Source organism: Thalia democratica, chromosome 6 (assembly GCF_965202585.1).
Source record: "Thalia democratica chromosome 6, ktThaDemo2.hap1.1, whole genome shotgun sequence".
Taxonomy (NCBI): Eukaryota; Metazoa; Chordata; class Thaliacea; order Salpida; family Salpidae; genus Thalia; species Thalia democratica.
This window is the reverse complement of record NC_139170.1, coordinates 11217373-11235745: the sequence shown is the minus strand read 5'-3', so window position 1 is coordinate 11235745 and position 18373 is coordinate 11217373. Positions and strand designations below refer to the sequence as shown.

Here is an 18373-nt window from a genome sequence, read left to right as displayed (position 1 = left end):
TGACGATTTCCACGGTTGCCACTTTGTGTTTTGCGTTCTTCAATTTGTTAGTTTATCTGTATGAAAATAAACTGTTGGAAATTACAAGTTTGTTTTTCAAAGAAGATATTTTTAAAAGTGTTCACGCCAGTAAAAAAAAAGTGTATAGAAAACAAATCTTGTTTTTCTATGTGCACAACATTTAAAGGTTTTTGAGGCTGCCCCTTTACATTTGTTCAACAAAAGTATGTCTGCTTAGGGACTTTCCCAAAAATCCTAATTAACCATTCAAGCTAGTTGTAAATTTAAAACTTGCTCAAAATTACACTAAATATAAACAATGCCATAACTTTTATAACTTTAAAAAGTAATGGAAGCTAGTAGTGCTTTGTTAACTTCTGACAATACCTGGTCCACTCCAAATTCACAAAGAAAGTTTATTGATGATATTCCAAGTGATATAAGAAGAAAGCTGTGCACAGAGATTGATTTCACAATTCATCAAAATGAGGGTTACTGGTCAAAAATTAGTTAGTTAATTTTATTGTTTTAAGATCAAGATTGCAAAAAACCCTGGATGCTAGAAAAACCTAGAAATTAAAAAAAAAACATGAAATTTGAGAAATAAGAACTTGTTCAAACTGAAATCACTAAAAAAACCTCATGATGAACAATGAAGTTCAACACAAGACCAACCAAAACAGCAAACAGTTCCATACAATTTACACAGAACCTCAGAAAAATTTCAAAGCACTGAATGGTGGTAAAAGCTAAGAATATTTTTTTTGTTTTTTATGTGGTTTGCCACTTTGAAAAAAAAATGTCTGGAAACTTAAGGGTTGGGACAACAGATGTACCCACTGATGAGTTTTAATGAATAGTAGTTGTAAAACTAAGAGGAGATTTGTGTTTTTCTATCTAGATATAATTCTGAGACTCTTATTTTTAAACTCTCTTTGCAACTAGGATAATTGTGGAGTTTTTGGTGAATGGGTTGTTGATCTTAGTTTTTTGCCACACTATCATAAAAAACTTATTCACTTCTTTTTTTATATGCTGTTCTTTTCTGGCATAAAACAATCTGGTTGAGATGTACAATCTATTTGGTACTACATTGATTAATTCATAGATATGTGTAGCATTTGTTGCATTAATTGAATAGTTTGTGTTCTATTTGTTTGTATTCTATTTCTTTGTATATATTTTTGTTACCATTTCATCATGTTGACTATTTGTGTTGTACATATAATGGAAAAAAAGCTAATAAAGACCATTTTAATAGCATAATAATGTAAATAGTCTAACTTTTTTAGTTTTCACTGATGTATTAAGGGTGGAAGTTGAGTAATGATATGGAGACAACATTTACTTTTGATCTTCCTTTAAGTTGTTTTAAATGCATTTGTAATAATTTTACTTAGAATAGTCTGTGAGAAAAAAGTTATCCCAGTTCTTCATCAAAACATTCAGCAGATGATATTATAATTACTCTATTTCTAGTGCATTGGATACTTAATTTCTGTTTAATTACAACAAATATAATTTGAAGTCAAGTTTTCATTTTTGTATATATAACAGTGTTGTCACACACTTAGGGTACTCAGTACTCAGGATATTTTGAATATTTTTTCAAACTCAGGATGACTTAGGGCAGTTTTGATTTTTTATAATAATCTCAGGGAAGATTTTTTTCTAGATCTAGAATGAGATTTAGTTAATCCAGTTTCAATATGTTTTTAATTCTTATATACCCAGTATTTTTCAAGAGTATTGATTTTATTGATTTTGAAATGCCTATTAAGTTTTTTAGCCTTGCGGCTAGCTCTTCATTATAATTGAAAATAACATTGTAGTCTTTTTTAAAATCTGAAATTAATATTTATCATGATTTGAGTTTATTCATGCAAGTGAGTACTTATGTGGTAAGATTAAAGTTAGTCAACTATAATCTGAAAAAGAAATTAAACAATTTTATATTATATATAAAGTTAACTAACATGGTAACATAAATTATCCACAAATTTTATTATTTAATTTCAATTAATTTAAACCAATAATGTTGAAACTGTAAAAGCTGTAATTTTCACTGATTTTTTTTTGTTTTTTGTCCAGGGTTGCCACTTTACCTGGAAACCTGGAAAAACCTTGAAAAACCTGGAATTAGACAATTTAGGCAAAAATAACCTGGAAAAACCTAGAATTTGAGAAAACTTAAAAAAACCTGGAATATTGATCAAAAAACCTGGACAAACCTGGAATTTTTAATAATTTTAACATTTGCAGTAGTAAAATTTCGATTTGACACAAAATATCTATCATATAAATAAGATTTTTTTGTCAATATTAAAAAAATTTATATTATAAAATACATTTAAAGTAACTTTACAGTATCTTTTCAATGTTTTTATACTATTTAACACTATTTCTAATATAGAAATTTACTTAAAACTAAAAATAGACCCAAAAATGTGTACTTTTAAAAACCTGGAAGAAATTTGGAAAACCTGGAAAAATTTTTGAAAAAACGAGTGGCAGCCCTGTTTGTCATAAAATTTGAATTATTGAACTAAAAAAAAAGTTCCAACAGAATTTTCTAAATATTGCAAGGAACACTTCCTGAAAGTTTGAGATAATTATCTCAAAAAACATAGGAGAAGATAGATTTTTAGAGATTTCTAGTTATTTGCTGTTTTTGTATGTGCCTCCCATAAGGAACCTTTTGTAGTCTCTGAATTTGACCAGCTTTATATCAAAAATAATTTTGAATTTTAAAAATATTTAAAAAGCAACTTGTAGCTTAGTTAAAACTCAATAAATGAGACAAAATTGTGTAAATAAGTGATTTACCTTTCCCCCTATGCTCTTAACTTAAATGATCTTGTGTTTTGTAAAATTGATAGTGTTGCATTAATTAACTTAACTGTTGTTAGTATTTTCGTTGGTTAATCTGAAAACAGTCTTTTCTTTAGAAATCATATTAAGCCATGTTACATATGTAATGATATTTTTGCTATATTTCTATCTATAAATAGTGTTGATAGTTTTTTCACAATGATAACTAATGAATGTTTTTTGCATAATTTTTACACTTAAAAAATGTTTTTTCACAATATAAAAAGATGACATCTCCTTTTCTACTTCTGTACTCATAAACAAAAAAAAAAACTTCACTTCAAATTACATTAGTTGGATTTGGAATTCTTTTTGTCTAATTAAATAAAATTAAAAGATTATTCAATGCATTATAAATAGAGTAAAAGTGGGTAATTTTTCTGGCTGAATTTACCACAAAAAGTCTTTTACATAATTGATTACAAAAAGTCTTACTAGGACTTATGGTTTAATAGATGTACTACAAATAAAAAACAGTTTATAAGTAAAATTGTTAAAACACAACTATTTTAAAAACACTACTGTGTATTAAAAATAAATTAAAAAGCACATTTCAAAATGTTTGTTAAACTTTGTTTGATTTGCACAATATGTTTTCAGGCCAAAAACTAAGTCATAGGCCAGAACTCATTGTATACAGGTCTGATCCCTAATTAGATCAGTTAATATTTGCACTATTAACTGTTTGGACAAAAAATTAAAAAGATTTACAAAGTTTTTTATCATTATGTTGTTCAGAAAATTTATTACACATATAATTAAGTCAACTCTGATCACGTTAAATAGGTTACCTACTTTTAGTTCATATCCTTTTCCAGATAAGTTCCACCCTCCTTACATAGATAAAAATAATAATTATTCACATAATGAAATATTTAATAAGATGCTACTTTTCCCTTGAAATAAACAACATAGTATACATTTTCACTTATACATGCAAATTCAACCTGAACATTTCAATGGTTTCATGTCAGCCAAAAAAAAATTGTTGTTAAGGCAAAGTCTAATGAAATACAATTTTACCAACAAACACATGTTCAGAAGTCCTAAATGTGCAGTGAATTTCATGAATACCAGACTCAAAATTTTATATAGAGCAAGAAATACTCACTATCTCTTAGTTTTAGAATAACTGTTCATTATAATTTACCAGTCAAAAATCAGCAAATAATGAGTTGTGTTTAACTATACAAAGTGTGTTTTCATTGTTTTGTGTTTTTTAATTTTTTTATTCTTTAACTCAGTTTAAAAAAGCAATTCTATGTGCAATAAAATGATTTTTTCTGTCAACTCTTACTTCAAATTAGTAGACAATAAATCTTAGTTTCAAATAAATTCAAAGGATTTGTACAACGAACAAAACATAAACAATACAGAGTAAATTAAAAAAAAAGTAACTAATAATGTTTTATAAACAATAATGATGACTAAATAAAATTAACAAAAAGTATAAATAAACACTATAAAAAAAAGATTTCCATTTCCACTTTTGTCTGTTAAAGTTTTTTTTCTCATTCTTAAATTGTTCTTACTGATGAGAGATTGCAAAAGTTTCAATCATCAGTTAGCTTTCTCAAAATACCAATTCCTACATTAAACTCTTTAGGTTTTGCTTGTAAACATCTTTATAAGGTAGTCTTGGGCAACAAATGTCATGTTTGCCAACAACCAAGTCAATGTACAGCAAAATCCTTGCTAAATTTAAAATTTATTATTGTACTTTTGTGCTGGATTTATCCTTTAGTATTCAGGTCTAAACTTGTTATTTAAATTTTTTAACTAATAAATTGAATATTTTTAAGTGTTTTTCATAAATTACAAAATTTCATAGTATAAATTTTGTAATTATTTGAACGGTAGTTTTTCATAAAGTAACATTAAACTTATATTCCTTCTAAAGCCACATGTTACACTGTAAAAACTGGGTTGTAAATTAGTAACAATTTGTTCCAGTGGAGAGGCTGGGCTTCAGCGAAACGGACAGCAAAAAGTTTCTCATTTCGTTCGAGATGCACAGAAGCCCGACAGACGAGATGCTCAGGGACTGTTCCCATCGCATGGTGCGGGTCAGACACCTGTCAAACGTCCTCAAACAAGTGGGACTGGTTCAGTTGTCACAGGAACTCCTGGGGTCTTTTGGTTGGTTTCGATTGTATTTTGCTTAGTTTTTAGTAGCTTAACAGTTTTTTATGTATCTTTGAAGTTTTGCTGTCATATTATTTTTTTTATGAAAATACTAATGAAATGGTTTTTATATGTTTCAGAACTTTATTAACTTAATCTATTTTATAGTATCTTTACTGCATTTTTTACGACTACTAATTTTTTAACTTGTAAAATTTTTTGATTATGGTTTTACGTTTAACTGTGGTTTCAAAGAAAATAACCAAAAAAAAAATTAGAAATTATTAATTGTTTTTAATCACTTTAAAGTGGATTAAAATTAGTTTATTAATGAATTAATTAAAAAAAAACAGTTTTACTCTGAATTTTACTTTACAGTTTTAGTTGAACATTTTTATTACAATCTGACTGTTTAGTCTAAAAAAAGTATATAGGTTTTATCTATGTCAGTTTTTACTTGAAATAGACTTCACTGATAGTTAGTAAAGACAAGCCATACAATTTATAGGTGTATAAATTTAACCTAATAAAGTAACTTTCAAAAACAAATAAAAACTGCTGATATTCATTTTAGTTTAAAAATTTAAAAATAGTTTTTGAACTTTGCTGTTTTTGAAAACTGTCATTGAATAATTTAAAACGCTTAATAGCAAATAATTTTTTTTTTTTAAAGACAATTTTTGTTTTTTAGTAATCTGGTTCAATGTTTTCATTATACTATTAAATAGTTAACGCTTTAATTAGTTTTTGTAAAGTATAGTATGAGAACAGAAGGGGTCTAAAACAACTGTTATTACAAAAATTTTAATTTTTGTATACGCAATTATCTCCTATATGTTCGCCGACAAAGCAAAAATTTGCAACTCGGGGTGTACTTATCAGGTATAAGATAGTTTTTGAGGAACTATTTTTTTTTTGGTAAACTACTACTAAGCTTTTTGTTTAATAATTAAAGGGTTGCCACACACTCAGGTTACTCAGAATAATTTCAAGTTTTATAAAATATCAGATAGCTCAGGCTAGTTTGAAACTTATAAAAAACTCATGATAGTTCTATAAATGTTTAGTTTTTTTTCTAGATCTCTAATGAGATATAGTTGATCTATTTTCTTCACTATTATTTAAATTTATAACCAAGTTTTTTCAAAAAGTATATTCGGTTTTGTTTAGCATTGGGGCAGCCCTTCACCACTTAGAAATAACATTGTAGTTTTAATATTATGTTTATTCTTTATAATTCTATCTTTTTGTTGTATTCCTTAAGCTAGATACTTGAATTGATACACTTCTTTAAAACGTTTAAAATTTTAATCCCTTGTATTAAGATATATCCTAAAGTCCAAAAACAAAATTTGTTACCTGGGAGAAAAAAATTTGTGTAAAAATAACACACAAAAAGATGTTATCAATATATAATTTAAATAATCAACATTTAATTTGAAAAAAAAAATGGAGAAAATTTTTTTTGATTAAATTATCTTTTTTAACTTATTAATTCTAATATCAATTTGCTTAATTCTCCAACAGTGAAATCTTAATTTCAAACTACTTTATCTCGAAAACTAGTTTAAATTTATTTTAGATTTATTATGTGTCTAGTAGTAAATATAAAATCCTACACAATAGTTTCAACTATGAATTGAACTTTTTTTTTTGAAAATGATTGACAACTTTGATGTTTATGTGAAAGTTTGATATGTTATTTTTGAACTATGAATAAATATTCAAGCACTTTCATAATAATGTAATATAACTCTGCTTAATTTAAAAAATTTTTAAAGTGCTTCAGATAAACGATTCAGTGATTCCAATTTTATTTCAAAACTAGAGTTGATTTAAGGGTAATTAACTCTAGTTTGGAATTAAACTTGGAATCACTTAATTGAACTATGAATAAAAAAAAATCAATTTTCGTAGTAGAAACATTTAATTTTACAGTTTACAGTCTGACATTTTACTTTTGGAGCTTAGACTATATATAGTAACCTTTTTTTTAACAAGTTGGTGTTATTATCTACAGTTTTATCAAACTAATCCACCGGTTACTTTTCACTGCTTTACAATACTCAAAGTAATTTTTGAAACATAAAAAATCAAAATAGTTGAGTTAACAGGCAAACCAAAAGAGTTTAAAAAAGATGTTTCATCACTAAAAATTTTCTTCTCCTCTATTTTTATTAGTTCTTCTTTAGGTTTGTACTGTAAGTTTGTCACTTATATTTAGATAACTCAATCACAGAATTATTCTAATTTTTGAAAAGAAAGTTTATATTTAAAAGCAACCATTTTCTTTCGTTTTTATGCCTAAAACTTTAAATTTTTCAATAACTTGTAAAATACATCTTTTCATTGCCTATAAACTTTTTAAAGAATGTTTCCTAAAAATAGGTCTCTAGCTAATAAAACAATTTTTAAATAAATTTTAATTAAATGAATATTTAGTGAGTTTTAAAGTTTTCGAGAAAGTTGTGGTCCATATATTTGTATTAAAAACATTTTAAGAATGGACTACATCTCAAATTTGTTGGAATATTTTTAAAAAAATTTACTTTATAGTTTATATTTCAAACTTTCATAGAAGAGCAATTTTTTTTTACCAAAACAATATTTTATCTTTCTATGGCCTTGAATGCATTATTTTTAAATAATGCCTGAAAGTTATAGCAATAGTTAAAGTAAATAGAGCCAGGTACATTTTATTTTCAATTCTGTAGTCAGACTCTTCTTTTTTCAAACTTCGTCAGCAACTTTATAATAAATAGTATCTTTAAATTATAAAACTATTAAAAAATAGTTTCATTTTTTCAAACAGATTTAGTTTCGAAAATTGCTTTAATTAAACACTTTAAATATTTGATATACATATTTAAAAACAAGTTATTTATAGTGGCCAAGTGATTTGATCACTTTAATTAAAGTAGTAGATTTTCTTTTCTACTAAATTTACTGATGAAGTATCAAAATATAACTAAGAGCACGAGAAAAACTCAAAAACCAGGATTGACTTTTATATACAACGTGAATTGTATTTTATTTGCAAAAAAAGCTTTTTTGTTTATACTGTTTCAAAATCAACAAAAAACTTAAAATATACTAATACTTTTACGGTGGCTGGGTGATAAATGCTTTTACTTGAACTAATTAAAAATATTTTTAATCATGTTTGGTGAAACGAATAATGCAAGCTTAATAACTTAATAAGTACTATTAAATTGTTAAAAAGAAAAGTATTAAAAAAATTTAAATTAAGCGCTTTTTTATTTTTAAATTCTTTTGTAGCCAAGGTTTTTTTTAAACATTGGCCATAAAAATCTTAAATATCGTGAGTAAAGCATAACTCATCATATAGTTACATCTTTGACCAATAAAAAGTTTTTTTTTATTAGATACAGAAAATAAGTTACCAGCATATCCCCAATACATGGTCAATTATGACAGCTACACTTATCCTTCGTTGTCAAGGTATAATTATTTAGTAGTTTTTATTATCATTTACAAATTGTTTAATGAAAAAACTAATGTCATTTTCTTTGGTTTTACAGAAGCAACCATGAAAGGTTTTCAAATATACAGACACCATCTTCAGTGAAAAAGAAAAGTTGTGAGTTTTATAATATCATCATGAATTACTTCAGTATTTTTTACTGACATTTATAATTGTTTTTTATCATACATTAAACTAATTAAAACAATATTTCCATAAATATAAACTATTTTTAAATAGAAGTTTGTGTAACCAATATTTTCAAACTTAAATTTATACACAGTAGAAAAAAATACTCAATAAATTTCTAGCCTAATAGAAATATACATATTTGCTTTTATTTTTTTCAAATAGTTGTTTGTTGAGTATTATTTAAGGTTGCTAAAAAACCTGGAAACCTTGAAAAATCTGGAAAAACCTGGAATCTGACATTTTAGGCTAAAAAATCTGGAAACACCTGGAATTCGAGAAATTTTGAAAAAAAAACATGGAATTTTTACAATTTTAACATGTCAAGTAGTAAAACTTCGATTTGACACAAAAAATCTATCATATAGATAAACATTTTTTGTCGTCATAAAAAATTTTCAAATCCCAAGTAGCTTTGCAGTATCTTTTCAATGTTTTTATTCTACTTAACACAGTTTCTTACCTTAACTTTAAATTGAAAGTAGACCTAAAAATGTGTACTTTTAAAAACCTGGAGAAAATTTGCCAAAAACATTTGGCAACCCTGATTATTGCGTACTGTGTATAAGTTTCAAAATGTTAAGTAAAACAAACTTCTAGATAAAACGTAGACATTGTTAAACATATGTAAGAGATTTTAATAAGTTATCTGAGTTGTAGTAATGTTTAAAAGGGTTAGGAATAGATACATGCCATTTCTCTTACGAGCAAATACGGAAAGGAACGAGTAACTTCAACGAGAACATGGAGTTGGGAAATGGAGCTTTTGGCACAGTTTACAAAGTCGTACTGAACTGTACATTGTTTGCCTGTAAAGTTCTTAAAATTGTAAGTTGTATTGTTTTTGGAAAATCTAAACAGTAGTTAAATAGCACGATTCTAATTATTTTATTTATTTTTTTTAAACTACAAACTTTTTACAATATGGAATATTTAACTTGAAGTACTCAATAACTTCATACATAATCAATTAAAAATTACTTGATTCAAAACTATCACACATCACAGTTTTTTCAAAAATATTTTTTCACTTTAAAAATTGTGAAAATCGCACAACCACCCGCAGGACAGCGACAACTCGCTGACGACTTCCATCATCGAGGCTCACCGCCACAACGACGACCTTCGCAACGAGCTGAACTTCCTGGCCGAGTACCGCCACCCCAACGTCATCGCGTTGTACGGGTGGTCTCTGGACGGGGAAAGTCCCTGTTTGGTGTACGACTTCATGAGCAACGGGAGTTTGCAGGACCGGCTGCTGTGCCTGGTCGGTTGTTTTGTTTGGTGTAAAGAAAAATGAGCTGTTGAGAATTTGATCAGCAAGTTTATGAAAAATCAGTTTTGTAGTTATGCGTAGTTTAAAAATAAAATAACAATAAAGGTCTTTTTGAATGGGATGTATAATTTCTTTACTTTTAAGCAAAAATAAGCTGTTGAAGTGTAATGTATAAGATGAAACCATTGCAAGCTTCATTTAGACTTAAAAAAATGTAACTTTAAATAGTAGAATGCTGGATTTGATTTTAAAAGCGGTTGTAAATATTCCAGGCAAAAACATTTAACTATAAATTTCATACCGAAAATTTGATTAAATTAGAATTGGCGTTTAATTGCAACTAAAAAATACACACTTATTATTATTATTTTTAAATATTTCTTTGAGCAGGGTGTTGTAATTTGTTACTAATTGAACTTAAATTATTTTAAGAATAATAAACAATCCCAAGTTGTATGTTACTAAATGATTAAGAAGTTTCCTGCAAAAAGCTAATTAAGAAAAAAAATGCACAATACAATTTATGTTAAAAAAAAAGAATTATTATAAACAGGAATTTGAGACTTGAATCATTCAAAAACATTTTTATCAAACAAACAAATAAAATCGATCTCAGCTAACACTGTATGCGAGCTTCATTGAATTTATATTATTTAGTTATAAAATTAAAATACACTTTTCATTGTATTTGTAAACATTTAAAAAAAATCAACAATACAAACAAAAGGGAGGAACGGCCGCGTTGGATTGGAAGTTGCGGATGAAGATAGTTTGCGACGCGGCGAGAGGAATTCAATTTCTCCACACTCTCAAGGAGAAACCGCTCGTTCACGGAGACATTAAAACGTTTGTTTGTTTTTGTTAATAACTTAGCAGATCTAACTTTTAAATTGCTGAAAACTACTTTTAATGTTAACATTGTTTTTGTTTTATTTTAACTCTGATCAAATAAAGAGAAACACTTTATTAAGATAATTATTTTGCAACACAAGTATAAAACCTCTGTACTAGAAATAAGTAAAGAGGTACTTAATATTGTTCGTTCAAAGTATTAGTGACGACAAGTAAACTTCTGTTTTTTGAAACAATCACGCGCACAAAACAATTTGTCACGATGTCGTGATGTGCGCGCCTCGTTAGTCTTTACTTCACCAAACCACACGCATAACAAAACGACAGCGCCAACATTCTGCTCGACAAAAGCTTCACCGCCAAGCTGGGCGATTTCGGTTTGGCGCGGGAAATACCCTTGAACGAGAGCACCGCGAGCTACATCAACCTGCACAGCGAGCACACGCCCGGAACGCTGGGGTACCTGGCCAACGAGTACGTCACCACCAGGAAGCTGTCCGCTCAGGTATTTTGTCAAACTACATCAGGGTTTCCTAAACTTTTTTCAAATGGCCCCCTTTAAAGAAATTAAAAAAGCTGTGGCCCTCTTCCAGAAAATTATTTAAAAAACTACCATTATAAACACCTTAAACCTTTTTTTGCTCTACATCGACTATTTTAGAATATCTAGTATAAGTTTTAAATTATGACCTCATCCCCCCTTTGGCCCCTTTGCTGCTCATGGTCCCCTAAGAGGCCACTTGGTCCACTTTGGGAAACCCTGAACTTCATAGATTTAACATGAAGTTAGAAAGTAGTTAAACATTTTGTTTTGTGTTTTTAGTGATTTAAGCTGTAAATATGTTTGGTTAACACTGTATTTTCTAAAAAGAAATCCTAAAGCTAGAACTTTAGTTGTTGTACTAAATTTATTAATTGCTTGAAACTTGATACAGCTAAAAGTTAAATTTCTAAAGGTTTTTCAAGACTCTTTATTTGTCTTTAGAGAAGTTTCTGACTTTGATACTTTTGTTTGTTTTTAATATTTATCTGTTTAACTTACTATCCAAGTGTACCTTTAATTTATAATGTATTGTAGTAATAAGATGGTCATGTTTTTTAAATAATTGAGTAATAAACTTTGATTTAATTTGTAAAACTACTTTAGGTGTACTTTTGCATAAAGTCCATATATTTTTCAGCAATGCAATAGTTAAACAATAATATAACAAAGTAAAAATAGTTTTCACGTAAAAAAGTTTTTGTGTAAAGGTCTCATTTCACGAAAATAATCTTTTTGAATTTTTTTTATAAGTTTTCAGTCAAACAAAGTGTTAAAAGTTTTAAAATGCCCATGTACAGAAATAAATTTAAAAGCTTATTTTGTACTTTTACTTCAGGTTGATAAGATTTATTTAAAAACAAACATTTTAGTGTAACATTATGAATTTCAATAAAAGGTGGACACATTTGCATTCGGAGTCGTCTTATTAGAAGTGTATACTGCAAGAAGAGCGTATGAAAGAAATAACAAGCCTCCGTTACTCGTTTGTTTATTTTTTTTGTTAATTTGAATAAAAATTTCCAGCATTTAGTTGTCTTAAGTTTTATTTTTAGTACTTTTTGTACGAAAACATGTTGTTATAGAGCTGTTATGTAATAATACAAGCAGTTATAAAATTACTTTGTTGAACTTTTGTTGTTTTTACTATCAATTTAATCATTCATTTAAAAGGTAATAATATATAATAATTACAAAAACAGAGAGATTACGTAGAAGACATCGCACTAGAGGAAGGAAAAGAATCAGATGAAAAGCTGTTTAGCTTGCAAGACCCACTGGTAAGTATTTAGTGGTGGGTTTTGATAAGTAGTTATATGATTTTAGACATAAATTAACAAATTAAATTTAGATATAAACTTTTAATCGCGACTGATGTTTTGAGGTTAACATAAAAGTGTTTAAATTGAAATATTATTTTAAACTAACTTTTATTTATATAAAGTTTTAATTGTGCGTATGTATCACACTGGTAAGTATTTGGTGATATGTTTTGATAGGTAAAGGATTATAAGCATTTCTGTTAATTTTTTATATAAATTAAAATCGCAACTTATCTTTTAAGATTAACTTAAAAATGTTTAAATTTTAATATTATTTTAAAATAACTTTGTTTTATATAAAATTTTAATTGTGCATGTGTATCACACGGAAAATTGTATAGTTTTTAGTTGCTTAAATATAAAACAATATGACTTTAATTAAATTATCAATCCTCGTAACCAAAACAATAAAATACCTAGAAAATAAATACTAAAATAAAATATTTCTGTAAAAATGTAGATAAATTATGAAAAAAAAAACATTTAACCAGACAAGCAAGCTTCCATTTGATTTAGCAATGAAGTATGTCGAGTTGTCGCTGAAGTGTTGTCATGTGAAGCGCAAGAAACGTCCCATAATGAGCGAGACATTAGAACAGCTGCAGGAGATTTGTCACCAGTTACTCAGCATCGGTGTGCTATTTTGTTAAAAAGCAACTTTTATGAATATAAATAAATAATTACTTTACTTGTTTTGTTAATGTAAAATAAATAAAGTTATTTATTTTTTGTAGGATACCTTTTAAAGTACTCTAATTTTTTGAAAACTAAATTTAGAAAAGTATATTTGTCAAAAATTGAGATATTTTGTGCAGGCTCTACGAATATTTCCAACCCGATCTGCGAGGTAAAATGAAACACGGTGGCTTGATGTTAAGTTTGCATGAAATACCGAAATGAAATGGCAACTTTTTTTTGCATGTAAGCGGTGGTAGTAAATCGAGTCTTTTTGTTTTCCATTCTCTGTTAGTTTATTTTTTAAGTTCCCCGTTTTGGCAACTTCTGGGTTTTGTAGCTTTATATGGTGTCATTGCTTGCTAATATCATACACAAAGTTCTCATGAGGTTCTTTAGTTTCAAAAATTAAAGACTTTTGAGTATTTTTAAAATTAAAGGTTTTTTAAACCGCAATTTTCTATTTTTGGGAACAAATTCATCACTTTAGTGGCATGATATTTTTCTAAAAAAGTAGTACGTATTACTCTAAATTAGTATTTATGATTATCATCAACTTAAATACACACAGATATAATTAATTAAAGCGAAATTCTTAAAGCAAAGCTCAGTCTTGCGAATTTTCTCATCAGAATCCGGTCGAGTCGCTAGAGAGCAAATTCACTGAGGCGTGTCGCGTCAGCAGCCAATCACGAAGCAGCAGCTCGTCCAGCTCGACCAAGAAGAGGGTGAGCGTGAACCCGGCGAAAGAGTCGTTGCTAAGCAAGCTGAAAGACGGGCAGACCTACACCATGATATACCAGAGCAGCCAGCAATCTTGAAATGTTTTTGAGCGATCTGGAATTGTTTTCTGAGATTTTATTTTGAAATAGTCCTCAAAAAATTGGCCGTAGTAAAGCTAGCAATGCTGCGCGATTGACTGTTAGAATTAATAAAGTAAATTATTTTTTATTTAAAAAGCAAATGATCATTTTAAAGCAACTAAACTTTTTTATAACAAATTCCATTTTGTGTTGTTAAATTTTAGGAATAGAGTAAATAATTTATATCATCTGAAAAATTTTGTTGAGCTGTTTGGTAAGATAGTTTTTTGTTTAATATTCCTAATTTACCTCGAATTAGTAATTATCTTGAATTGAACTAAATAAACGTTTTTTTACTTATATCTAGTAAGAAGCAATCAGTAAAAAAATTCAATCTTTTTGTATAAAGAAGTTGTTGAGCTCATATAATTGTCGTCTTTTAACATAAAACTAGTAAGAATTTTTTACATGACGCGAATAATTCCCAGTTTCTTATTGTTTTTGTTTTGTGATTTTTGTAGCTACTAAACCAATAATTTCTTATTAGTTAAAGTAAATATTTAGAGTATCTTTCTTGTTTTATCATTTCAATCAAAAAGTAATACATCAAATAATTTAAAATAGTTACTCTCTCAGTCGTGCCAAATAAAGTTTATAGATCAAAAATCAAATGTTTTAGTTTGAAAAAAAAAAATTAAATCATTAACTTACGAAAATTAAAAACGTTAACAACTAAACAAACATCGGTATAAGACAGGAGAAAAAACTTGGATACTGAGCCAAAAAGAAAGATGAAATTAACAACAAGTTTTGATAATACCATTTTGATTTAAAACCGCCACCAAAAGTCAACTATATCAATTTAACTTATTACTGTCAAACTATCTACAAAACTAGTTGATATAAAAAATCCAAGTATGAATAATTTTAAAACTTATTTGTATGATATCTTATATAGTTTTTAAAGTTATAAATGTTGAAAAGTTATCATATCGTAAATAATATTTGCTGTTTAAATATCTAAACGAATTAAGTTTGTTGCAAAATAACAAATTGAAAAAGTATTTTGATATCAATTACATAGAGAAACGTCTGTAGTTTTCAATTAGCTAGTACTTTTTTCAAATGTTGTTTAATTTTCATACACCTTTTGTTCGTTTTTGTGTTACAAAGTTATGCAAGTTTGTCTTTTTACATTTATGCTAAAAAACAGTTTGTCCAAAGTATTTTTTGTAGACTTAATTTTTAGTACAAAAACTAAAAAAAAATATGATTTGATGAAAATATATTAACAACCGATTGAGTCAAAGTAGACTTAAGTTCAATGAATTTTTTTTATTCATACAAGTTGTTAAAAAAATGTGGTAACCAAAGTTTTAAAAGCTGTACACAGTAAACAAATTAAAGAAAGATGCGCCAACTATATTATTAAGTACATACCGTTTTACCACTAAAACTAATTAATTAGTTGTATATCTTTTTATGTTATATAACTCAGTACTGGTGTATGCTGACCAGATCTTATAAAGATATTTTCAGAATTATTTTTGTCTATTTTCATAAAAAACTTTATCCCTTATAACACATTTGTTTTTCAGTTTTTTTGATATTGTTAAAAAACAGTGATCTGTAGAAAGTTGCACCGAAAAACCTTGGTTTAAATCTGAACTGAAATAAACGGATTTAAACCTTTAGCTAAAAAGTTTCCGTTCAAACTCCAGTTTTAACTAGACTTTTTTTTCTGGCGTAAAGGTTGGTTTTCAAAATGTTTTCTTTTTTACTTATTTCAGCGGAGTTTTTCGGTATTGAATTAGTCTTGTTTTACATAGAAGCTCAGATTAAGGGAATAAATAGCACAAACGTCGATTCAAGTGACCAAGAACTTAAACAGTTAATTGTGACTGGTTTAACCGTAGAAAGTTTTAAGTAAAAATTATGGTTTGTTTTGACTATTTATTTTATGAAAAGTGCGTTACTAGTTATTATTTCTGCAGTACTCTCAAAACTTTGTGTATGTTTATAACAGTAAAAAATATTCAAGTTTTTTTTTAATCTGAATAGGTATAATGGAATGAGATAATCCCTAACTTTAAGGTTTTCAAAGTATTTACTGATGATAAGTAATTTTAGTCAATTTTCGTATAGTAAGGTGTAAGTTATCAAAACTTATTCTGTATTACAAACGTATTGTTTTAAAAATAAATTGTTATACTAAATCAAGTGGAGACACGTGATAATTTTGTTAGGGGTGCGTTAAATTTACAAGAACTAAAAAACCTTAACTTTTTATTTTTAAATACAAATTTTTAGAGATGAAAGTATAATTATAAAAAAAAATATTGTGTGTTAAAAAATATTGAACAGTTTAGTAATAAAGAATATGATATATTTTTTAGGTGGAGCATCTGCTAAATATTATTCTAAAGGTAACGAAGTGTTTAAAATAATATTATCTTAAAGATAAAGATGTGTTTAAGCTTTGAGACAATCATAAATACATTTTTTTAATACAACGACTAGTTTGTTATACTGTCAAACTTTTTTTAAGAGTGCAAAGGTGTTAAAATAATGCAGGGGTCGGCAACACGTGGCCCGCGGGCCAACTGCGGCCCTCGAAGAATCTTCGGTCCGCCTGCATGTTTTATTTTCAACAGGATGCGGCCCGCAAAAGGACTTATTTGTAATACTGTAGCTCGCAAGCATATTGATCAGGCACACTAAATTAATAACTTAAGTTGATTTTTTTTCGGTTAAATTTCTGTATTTTGACTTAAAACTAGTTTGACTGATAAAAAAACCCATTAGGGTTGCTGCAACTTCAATATATAAAAATGTATTTATCTGTTGTTGTGACTCAGTAAATTTCACACCTTATTTTAAAGTTAGTAGTTAATTTTTTTTTAAATTTACTGAAAGTTTTTTTTATATTTTTTTGTGTACAATTAGTTTTTTGTTAGTAAACTTTAATAATTGTGTATTATAAAAACACATTGTTGTACTAGGATTACATAAGAAAATATTGTTAAGTTATTAGAATAGTTAAACATTTTTGAAGAACAAAATTATTTTAAATTAGTTTATTTTTTTAAAAATCCATCTATTGTAAAGCTTTTAAAAAGAAATTCTAAATCTAGTTTAGATAGGTTCCTTGTATTGATTTTTTTATAAATTGATATTTAAGCGACAAAATAAAAACGCTAAAAATGTTTAGTCCTAGGACCTGGTGCACGAAGAACCTTTCGGTTAAATACCTTTCAACGTCTTGTCAACTACAATAAACTTTAATATCATCTAGCCAAGTATTTAAGCAAATTAGTAATCACAATAATAATAATGGTATTAGTACTTGATTAGAATTTTTCATTTTAACTAGCCTTTATGAATTTTGTTTTTATTTTTAAACTATTCAAGTTAGATTACTTAAGCTAACTTTTTTGTTTTAAAATGGGGCCCTATTTGATAAAAATAAGCAGCTTACTTAAAAGTTTAAACGTAAGTTTTTAAACCTAGAGTGTTTTTTTATAATAGAAGTAATTTTTTTAGTTAGTTTATCTACTTAAGTATATTGATTTGAAAGACTGAAGTTTTATCAGATATTGAAAGTTATTAAACATTGAATTTGGAAAGAATTATTTTAAGTTGTATAATATATTAATTAACAAGAGATTGATAAGGACAAATGAAAAAAAAGAAATAAAATTATTTTTTAAACTCGTTTGTTTCGGTGCTAGGTGATATCAAAGAATTAAATCACAAAGCATAAAAATATTAGTTTATTAGACAGATAATGCTTTTATTAAGATAAAAATCGCAATTTTAACTTTTAATAATAAGCCCTATATTTATATTTGAAACTCAAACTGAATATATATCAGACTGATTGAAACTAAAACTAAATAATTTTAAAGCTGTGATTAAAACTAAAACTGCAGTCCGCAAATATATTTCAAGCTCGAAATTTGGCCCGCGAGTACCTCCAGCCTACCGACCCCTGAAAAGCTATTATAGTCATTAATAAAGGTTTTTGAATAGTTTGGGTTTGGTACTGGTTTTAACTAAAAAAATTAAACATAACTCACTCATTTTCCAAAAAAGTTTATTAATTAATTTCGTTTAGCTTTTCTTCAGAATAATATTGCTAAGAACTATCACAGATGTTCTTGTGCTAAAACTTTATTTCAACTAACGGCGTTTCACTGCTCTCAAATAAATTTAAGAACAGATCTACGGAGTCTA

The 18373-nt window shown here is 27.2% G+C and overlaps 1 protein-coding gene across 2 annotated transcripts; it reads left to right on the top strand.

Annotated features, from left to right (window-relative positions):
- The first annotated feature begins 313 nt into the window (after positions 1-313).
- Positions 314-14694, top strand: LOC145838184 (uncharacterized). Of its 2 annotated transcripts, none has more exons than XR_014370026.1 (13): positions 314-509; positions 4825-5010; positions 8382-8457; positions 8538-8596; positions 9342-9496; positions 9735-9935; positions 10672-10790; positions 11124-11301; positions 12236-12322; positions 12540-12617; positions 13151-13292; positions 13475-13580; positions 13967-14087. XR_014370026.1 is itself a non-coding variant. In XM_082945743.1 (13 exons), the coding sequence occupies exons 1-13, from the start codon at positions 350-352 to the stop codon at positions 14153-14155; spliced, it is 1662 nt and encodes a 553-aa protein (XP_082801869.1). In that variant the 5' UTR covers positions 314-349; the 3' UTR covers positions 14156-14694. The 2 variants fall into 2 exon arrangements, 1 of the variants encoding a protein (XP_082801869.1); XM_082945743.1 differs by having other exon boundaries at positions 13475-13506; positions 13967-14694.
- Positions 14695-18373: the final 3679 nt, after the last annotated feature.

Coding starts and splice junctions, on each gene's coding strand:
- LOC145838184 (XM_082945743.1), top strand. CDS start 350: ATGGAAGCTAGTAGTGCTTTGTTAACTTCTGACAATACCTGGTCCACT. Junction 8,597..9,341: donor TTCAGTGAAAAAGAAAAGTT/GTGAGTTTTATA, acceptor AATGTTTAAAAG/GGTTAGGAATAGATACATGC. Junction 9,936..10,671: donor AGGACCGGCTGCTGTGCCTG/GTCGGTTGTTTT, acceptor TACAAACAAAAG/GGAGGAACGGCCGCGTTGGA.